This window comes from Camellia sinensis, chromosome 4 (assembly GCF_055761805.1).
Source record: "Camellia sinensis isolate YWXY chromosome 4, ASM5576180v1, whole genome shotgun sequence".
Classification (NCBI taxonomy): Eukaryota; Viridiplantae; Streptophyta; class Magnoliopsida; order Ericales; family Theaceae; genus Camellia; species Camellia sinensis.
The window spans coordinates 14,368,090-14,377,464 of record NC_138964.1 but is presented as its reverse complement, the minus strand read 5'-3'; the positions used below and the strand labels follow the sequence as shown (position 1 = coordinate 14,377,464).

Here is a 9,375-nt window from a genome sequence, read left to right as displayed (position 1 = left end):
CTTGCCCAAGTCAGGTGGCGGCCGACCAACATGATAAAAAACTTTCACAATTTTTTCTCTACGAAGGCATAAAGCATGGTCTGACCGAACAGACAACCTTCCGAGCCACAGAGCTCATGCTCGGCTGGGGGCATCGACAAACTTTCTCAATTTTTTCTAAGGCACGAAGCCTGATCAGACCGAACAGACAGCCTGCTAGGCCACAGAGCCTCTGCTCGGCCGGGGGCAAACATGACATATAAGCAAAAATTGAAGATAAGCGGTTCAATACTTGCGAAAATAAAAGAACGAGTGCCTTGAAGTGAAACTTCAATTACTAAAAAGAGTTCGGCCTTACAAAAAAAGAGGTCCACCCGACCGAACTCCAAGATAAATAAGAAAGTACAAGTTGCAAATTCAACACTTGGCAAATTTAGAAGGTACTTCATTACAAAAGGGAGCTCGGTTTGTATCATAGCTTATCCAACCGAGCACTAAAGCAAAACTTGAAGATACTTCATTAACTTCCAAGTTTCATTACAAAAGAACTACTAAGGCAGAAGTGAAAGCAAAACTTGAGGCAACCTAACAACTTACTCCTCGCGTTGCTCCTCGTCGTAGTGTCCATCCTCGCGGTGCTCCTCTTCTGTAGGATTGACAGTCTGTCTAACCAAGGAAGAGCTCGGCAGGAAAGGAGAATGGCCAGAAGGATCAACATCCGTAGCTCCACCTTGGCGAGGCCTTCTCATCCTAACCCTTGCAGCGGTCTTCGAAGGGACAGGGATATCGTCAATATCATAAAGAGGAGAAGCCTCTTCCACTTTAGCAGCACGCAGAGCCCCAGTCCAACCCTTAGTAAAGATCTTGTCCCTCAGCTTCAAAATCTCCTCTGAATAGGTCTTTTCGGCCTCATCATAGCCCCTCTGTTCGGCCTCGTCCACCATCCTTTGATAATTAGCCTTTAAAGACTTCAAAGCAGCATCGGCATCTACGGCCCTCCGCTCGGCCATGAACATCAGTGCTTCGGCCTTCTTCTTTGCATCTTCCATCTCCTTTATATCCTCACCAGGCGCCTTCAAGGACATATCAGCATCAGCCAACATGTTGATCGTCTTAACCTTCTCTTGCTCCTCACGATGCCGCCTTTCATCCATGATGTGCATCCTCTGAATGCACTGCACCAAACCAAAATGTCATATTCTCAACAACCAAATTTAAGTAAATGACAAAGACATAAAAGAAGACTTACTGCGGTTAACATCTGCACCGAACCCTTGATCAACACGTCGCTTGAAATGTTTTGCTCTGCCATATCCAAAGGTAACAGCAATGTCTTTGATAAGTCAAAGGCCAAGTCGCTTGAGTAGATTGTGCTGTCCGATGTAGTGATTGCTCGGCCGTTATGCTCCAAGGGAGGCACCCATTCTTCATCTGAGCCCTGCTCATTAGAACCCCCAGCAACGTCTTTACCTTTGGATCTCTTCCTCTTTGAGGCCCTATCAGCAGGAAGAGCAAGAGTAGCAACGGGAGGAAAAGGAATAACAACATGCTTTTGTCCACCCTTAGACCTCTCAATCGGTGGAGAAGAAACTCGGGTGTCGACCGTCGAAACAGCTAGAAGGTCCTCATCATCAGATCCAAAGACTAAGGCATCAAGATTGAGCTTTTGGCGACGAGCCATTTCGCTTGCTAAGTCTGGCGACAGAGAGTAGCCTCTACTGAGTGATCCACTTGATGAACAAACAACAGCGGAAGAGGAAGCTCCGGTAGTATGGCCAACTCGTTCTTCGGTTTCAATCTCAAGTGAGTCCCTCGCGAAGTTGTTTACTTTGGGTTTCCGTTGGATGACATGTCTGTAAGTTCGCACATAGTTAAGCAAATGTGAAGCCGACCGATCTTCGTACCTTAGTGCAACTTTGATATCCCTCGGATGCTCTTTCTCTGGCCTCCTTTTTAGCTTCTTTGAACCTGCAAAGTACGAACAATAACACTTTAAAAAAAAAAAAAATCACAGGCGATAAGCGAATAGATAAAAGGAAGCTACAATAAAGAATGACCTGGGTGGCCGTTCTCTCGTGGAACCCGCTTCGATCGGCCCACCTCCTCGGCCGCAAACTCCCAATTACCTCCGACTTGAAGGAAATCAGAGCAATACTTGTCATTATCAGGAAGTTCAGTAACGAGTTGGAGGTCCAACGACCGAACTTTGACATAATAGTTTTTACCGCCTTTATTACGACACAAGGAGTAGCAATGAAGGATATCCCAAATACCCAAGTCCAAGTCTAAGAGGTCGTTTAAGACCGAGACACCGTTTATCACTCTAAGTGTGTTCATCGATATTTGCATTGGTGTAAGCTCAAAATAAGAAAAGAATCGACGCAATAAAGGGTTCAACGGAAACCTAACACCCCCCTCTACGATGGAGGCAATTGAGAAGGGCATTGTGGTGCTTGTACACGACCGATCCGCGTCAACCGCCGCCAATGTCAATGTGACATCATTGGGAATGTTATATCTTCGGCGGAACTCATCCATTCCTGCCGAAGTGTCCACTAGGTTCCGAAACTTACCCATTGGAGGTGCGACGTTCCACCAAACAACTACACTAAGGATGACTTGCAAGGTTGGAGATACAATGGCCGACCGAGCAACCATGTGCTAAACGACTCTCAACGTTACACTTAACCAAAAAGTAATGGTGAAGGCAGAAAGGAAATACATGGGTTCTACGACTTACAGTGCCAAAATCAAGGGAAACCTGATGGCGAGCCTCTCCGATGAAGCAGTCCCACTGTGGCAACCAAGAGAAAATTATGAGTTGCCAAAAAAAAAAAAAATAATAATAATAATAATAATAATAAGAGAGATTAAATAAAATAAAATAAAAAGGGAGCAAAAAATAATAATAATAATAATAATAATAATAATAATAAAAAAAAAGAGATTAAATAAAAAAAAAAGAGATTAAATAAAAAATAAAAAAAAAAGTAGATAAATAAATCACAGTGGAGGACTTACAAAATAGTGTCCACCGAAAATCAATAAGAAAGGCTTATTAAAATGAGAGAGTTCAGAACTTACAAAATCGGAACCCGGTGAACAAAAGGCAAGACAAACAGGTTGTAAGAGATTGGAAGAGGAGTTGAGGCCGAGAGAGCAGACGAAGGTGGTGGAGTGGAAGCGGAGGAGCTCGTTGCCGTCGGCGATGCAGCGTAGGTATTTTTTTGGGGAGCTTGGTAGATTTGGATTTGATGGTGTCTCTGTATTGTTCGAAGTTCGATAGGGTTGTGGGGGCGTTTCGGACTTTGAGAATTCGATCGATTTTGCAGATTGGGTATGATGAGGAGGAGGAGGATTGTTTTCGGAGCCAGCTTGATTGGAATATGATCTTTACTATGTTCTTGCTTGTGTCTTCTGGACCCAATTCGGACACTGCATGTCTAACACCCTGATGAAGAAGAGAACACTGGGTTTGTCCCCAGACTCTGATATCTAATTCTCTAGAGTGAGAAAGTGAGAAGACCACATCATTGATGCAAGCTCTCAATTTTCTAAGGAGGAGTTTGGAATTTATAGAAAAAGAGTTGGAGGTCAAGTTATCAGATTATTAAATTTCAAAATTGCTTACAGTTCCAAGAAAAAGAAAAATGTAAGAGCAAAACCAAAGTCAGACTCTTCTTTCCGAAAATAGGTTCTGTTATTCCTGGAGTCAAAAAGTGAGGCAGGAAGGGAATGGAAAAAATGGGTCTGGAAATCCAAATTTCTAGAGGGAGAAAGTGTTAAACAAAGTGGGTTTGCTTGTTTTCATTAACAAATTCTGAAATGGGCTTGCCTTTATGTCATGTTGACAGCTCCCAAACTAGTCAAATGTGGACACGTGATGGCTCGACAGTCGGAGTAAGGACATTAGTCAGGGCCGAGCTTGAGGTCTGGTGGCAAGGCCAAGATCATGGACGACCGAGCTGCGATGCTCACGGACGAGTCGGCCGAAGCATTTTAGGCCGAGCTAAAGGGCACTTGAAATAACGAAGTGTGAAGTTGGCCCAGCTCCGAACTTTCCAGGTGAGCCGTGCAAGGAAGTTGAATGCCCGAAGCCTCACTAGGCAACTCTGTCAAACCAGCGAGCAAACAAGTTCAAGAAGTCTAGTTCCCTAGTATGAAGAAGATAAGCAAACTAAGTCGCAGATGCGCCGACCGATCCAACGACGACGAAGGCAACTGAACAAGAATGAATCGAGCACAAATTGGAGATCACCGAGCAGCGTGAAAGCTGGTGCGAACCAAGCTACGGAGTAACGACAACCGACCGAACTCATTCGTCGATGACAACGAATCAAACTAGCGACCGAGCTGCGAATTTGGTGGGTTGTTCTTCTAAGGCCGACCAACGGCAAACCCATAGCCAAGCAACAATCCAGCCGGGCTAAAGTGTACGGGACTCATAAATTGGCCCAACATTTCGATGTGAACAATGGACCAAGCTTGTACCGCGCACGACCTCGGCTGACCGAACAGGCCATGGCAACTTCGAACTAGAAACGGAAGTTGCACTCTGTGATGATTGAATAACAAAGGCCACGGAAGAAATAATCTGCTGGATATGAAAAGAGATGACCACCGAACAAAAAGGTGACTGAGGAAGAAAAAGACTCAGTGAAGAAAGTTGATGACCAAGCAGAGGAGATGAAAAATGAGCCGAACAATTGATTAGCCAATTATGTTCAAATAGGATGGAGCATGACCGACCAAGCTCTGAGCATCACTTTTTCATTTCTTAAATGGGACCGAGCAGACAAAATGTATTGTTGTCTATCCTGGTTGGAGACCGAGCAGACAAAGAAAGCTTCACTTTTTCATTGGAGCATGTTAGACAAATAGTGCAAGAGAGTGATCAGTACGTGGCCTGCAAACATTTCCATAAGCAAACTTGCAAAATTTGATTTGGAGTGTCAAGTTTGTAGGGCCCACGTCTATTTCACCAAGTGCAAAACAGTGCCAAGTGCCCAGCAAATGGTTTTTGCATGTTATTACCATGCATGGCAATGGTATTGCTTAGTCCACTTGTCCAACTTTAGGAATATATGTATATATATATATATTTAATAAAAAAAAAAAAAAAATTTCGTGTATATATATATATTTAATAAAAAAATTAAAAAAATTTCGTGTATATATATATATTTAATAAAAAATAAAAAATAAAAAATAAAAAATTTTTCGTGTATATATATATATATATATTTTAAGTTAAGCAGCGACGCTCAGCCGACTGAAGGAGCATCAAGCTAGACAATTACAAGGCTAGTGAAGACACATTTAGTTTAGGGGCACAACCGAGCTACAAAACATTGGGCAGACGCATACGTTAGAATGAACAATAATTTTTAATCCAGCTCATGGAGCTCAAATTAAGTTGTGATCACCCAAACTTCGAAGTTGGTGACAGAATTGGCTTTCGCTTCGCCAAACGTAAGCGCAAGCCAGGGGGTAAATGAAGTGGGTGAAAATTAATCAAGTCTTGGTGCTAGGTCCACTGCAATACTCACTCCAAAGTGGAGCTAGGTCGGACCTCAGCCCTATGGCCAACACTTGCTCCGAAGCAAGACAATCATAAGAGTTCGGCCCAATGTACGAGCATCACTCAAAAGTGGGCCGGGCAACACGGTGGACCTTCCAGATGGACAGAACCACTCCAAAGTGGGTTGAGCAACATATAGGACCTCCTGGTTGGACAACCGTTCTAGAGCAGACCAATTCAGAGAAGGCCAATTCACTAAAGATCTTTCTTGGGCCCACAAGAGACAAACAACCTTGCTCCTCCCCCTCTGTATGAACAGAACGTGGAGACATGGAGGCGCAGAGGGACAAGGCGCATATATGACAGACCTGCGTCTGAATGGCAGGCAGAGTGGTCGTCCTCTTCCAATGAGAGATGTCCGCTAATGAGACAAACAAAACAGACCTGCACCCGAGTGTCAGGCGGAGTGGTCGTCCTCCTCCAATAGGAGACGACCACGAATAAGACACGTTGGACAGATGGCGGAGAGAGAAGGACTTGAACGACAAACAACCTTCTCCTATAAAAGGTGAACACTATTCACTCTGAAGGGATCCGAAAAATACACACACTTAACACATATACACCCATTCTCTCTTCTTCTTCTTCCTAAGTCCCTGACTTTACCATCGGAGGGGTTTCCGACCAAACCCCGGTCGGGCAGCCTCACCGTTTGTTATTCTGTGCAGGTCTTCAATTCCCAAAGCACGCTGTTCATCCACGAAGTTCAACCCTTCTTCATAGTGCGGAAATCACCCCCGCACATATATTGACCCCATAACTTTGGTATAATATATCATGCTCTCATAAAATTTTAACATATGACTTAATTCTATTTTGGATAAATTACATTAACGGTCCCCATAATTTGAAACTTATGTCACTTTGATCCCTAACTTTTTAATTGTGACACATTTGACCTTAAATTTTAAATCTTATTCCAAATAAGGACAATTAAAGATATCATTGCTCAATTTTAAGGACAAAGTCGTCAATTTGATAAAATATAAATTAATTTAATAAAAATAAATATCAAAAAAATGTTTTTGAATTTTAATAATTTTTAAAATATAAACTATTTTTAATAATTTTTAAAAACTATTTCGACCCACCAAAGCCTAACAACCATGCATTACATGAATTTTTAAAAATCAATTTTACATACATGCATTACATGAATTTTTAAAAATCAATTTTACATAATTTTATTTTTGGTGGGTCGAAATAATTTTTAAAAATTCAAAAATATTTTTTTTGACATTTATTTTTATCAAATTAATTTATATTTTATCAAATTGATAACTTTGTCCTTGAAATTGAGTAATAGTATCTTCAATTGTCTTTATTTGGAATAAGATTCAAAATCTATGGTCAAATATGTCACAATTAAAAAGTCAGAGACCAAAGTGACATGAGTTTCAAATTACAGGAACTGTTAGTGTAATTCACCCTTTTATTTTTATTAATGATTAGTTAATCCTATGAATATAAAATTGCTATTATCATATTTTTTTATACTGAAATATATATTTTATCATATTTATTAGGCTAAATTGCAAATGAACAATGCTTGGGAGCACTAGAAATGGAGCACTAGAAGGACCACTAATGATGTGGCAGTGGGCCCCCCACTTTCTATGCCTTGTTTCTTTCTTTTTTTTCTTTTTTTTTGCCAATCCCAATGCATTAGTGCTATTAGTGGTGTATTTTTTAGTGGTCTAAATCATTGTTGATTACAAATTGCCTCATTTATGTTTGATCATGTTTCTATTTTGGCAGTTAAAGTTTATTTTTTTCCACTTTGGCTCTTCATGTGTTTCAAATTTTTCTCACTTTACTACTAAAACTAACTTATGTTTAAAACTAGACAAAAAATGTCACAATAATTTTCACAAAACATAAATTTAAGTTTATGTTACAAGTGTGAGTTATATATAAGAAAATATTTTTTTATACCGCATGAATGTTAATGTGTCATTTTCTATATAATTTTGAACAGAAATTTTCTTTAAGAGTAAAATGAAAAAAACTTAAAACATGAAAGTCCAAAGTGAGAAAATGACTAAATATGTAGAGCACAAAGTGTAATTTACCCTATTTATTATTCTAGTGTTTACATATTATTTGCATTAATTGCGATTGTTTTAATATTTTTAATAGGCAAGTCAATGTAATTATACAAAACTTGTGAAATTTATTATATTTTTTTAATCTCTTGTGTGGTAAGTGTAATTTACCCAAAAAAAAAAATTATTTACTTTTTTGCTAGGCAAAATATGAGGTTTATGTCATTTTAATTCCTAAGGTTTAAATTGTTTTGTCAATTTATTTACTAAAATATAAAATAAATGAAAAAATATTTAAATTTGGTTCCGAACTAAACTTCGTTAGTAGGCATGTAAATTTGAATATCAAAAAATAGAGATAACATATTTTGGATACTAAAACTATAATATTTTTAAGATAGTCTTCATATTAATGATACATGACATATTTTAAAAAATAATTTTTTTAAGTGAATTTTCATATTTATTCTTGAATTTAACAGTGTCTAGTAATACAGTTAGATTGAAGAATTAAATTAAAATAATTTTTATATATTAACGACTAAATGAACAGAATTTGATCATTGTAATAAAATAAATCTTCAATTTTTAATTTTGTCAATTTAAATTATAATATTTGGATTTGTTTCAAACTTAATCATTTTTGTTTATTTTTGTTAAATAAAATCGACAAAAAAAATTATATTTTAGCCATCAAATTCAATGTAAGTATACATTCATAAAAAGTCTAAAATACTCTTTATTGTTGAGTTTACTGATTAAAATATCATTTTTTATCGATTTTATTTAACGAAAATAGACAAATGATTTAAATCAAAAAATCAAAAAATTTAAATTTAAATTGACAAAATTAAAATCTCAAATTCAAATTTGTCATCAAATTCAAATTTGATGAAAAATGCCTAAAACGTGAGCTCTAACTCTTTTATTAAACTAATATTAAATAGAGGGAGAGTTAGTTTTTTTCATCAAATTAAAGGAGCTTTATCCTTTCATCAAATTTATAGGTAACCATTAAACTGAATGTCTTCCTAAACAACCAATTTTAGGATGAATTTGATGAAAATTTCCTTTAGATCGGACGATCGCCCAAATTTCATGAAACCATTGGAGTGCATCATATTAGATTAAATTCTTCGTCAAATTTGATGAAAATTTTGATAAAGCGTTGAAGATGCTCTTATAAAGATCTAACTATGATTTTTTTTATTATTTATAAGGGGCTAGGGTGATAAATCCAATTTTGAATTCTTCTTGCCTAAAGTCCAAGCTCTAATTTATTACGTCCATAAGAACTTGACAATGCGGACGGGTGAAAATACCTTGTGCATATATACAGTTTAAACAAGAGGGCTACTATTTGTCTCCACTTTTTTACTTTAGCCCCCACATTTCTTTGAACCCCACCTAGCAAAATGAAGCCCTTTCATTTTATTTTATTTTTGAGCCCCTACCTTAGTACTTACTGTACCCTTAATCCTAAACCCAAACCCTAGCCCCCATTCCCAACCACCGCTTCCGACAGCTCATTCAATGGAGCCCTCACTGCCAGTAGTCCTACCATTGTCGCTGCCTTCCTATTTCTTCTTCCCTTTTCCTTCTTCTTTACCCTATTGCCTCCTCTTCTTTTCTTCATTTTTTTCTCATCGCGACCCAGATTGACGCTTCCATTTCTGAAAACCCTAAGGCTAGGGTTAGGGTTTTGAGAGAAGGTGATGAAGAAGAAGAAGATGGTTAGGGACCGAGATCGAAGTTGGACTTGACAGCAAT

General features: G+C 38.3%; 1 protein-coding gene across 1 annotated transcript; it reads right to left on the bottom strand.

Moving 5' to 3' along the window:
* Positions 1 to 284: 284 nt before the first annotated feature.
* LOC145823593 (uncharacterized) lies at positions 285 to 2,637 on the bottom strand. Its single transcript, XM_082923077.1, has 3 exons — positions 2,037 to 2,637; positions 1,229 to 1,947; positions 285 to 1,154 (listed from the first exon to the last, which is right to left on the bottom strand). The coding sequence occupies exons 1-3, from the start codon at positions 2,635 to 2,637 to the stop codon at positions 573 to 575; spliced, it is 1,902 nt and encodes a 633-aa protein (XP_082779203.1). The 3' UTR covers positions 285 to 572.
* Positions 2,638 to 9,375: the final 6,738 nt, after the last annotated feature.

What these genes read in the sequence shown, in the direction of transcription:
- LOC145823593 (XM_082923077.1), bottom strand. Translation starts at nt 2,637, where the DNA reads ATGGTTGCTCGGTCGGCCATTGTATCTCCAACCTTGCAAGTCATCCTT. An exon ending in ACGAGAGAACGGCCACCCAG is followed by an intron (nt 1,948 to 2,036) that starts GTCATTCTTTAT and finishes CGTACTTTGCAG; the next exon opens with GTTCAAAGAAGCTAAAAAGG. An exon ending in CGGTGCAGATGTTAACCGCA is followed by an intron (nt 1,155 to 1,228) that starts GTAAGTCTTCTT and finishes GGTTTGGTGCAG; the next exon opens with TGCATTCAGAGGATGCACAT.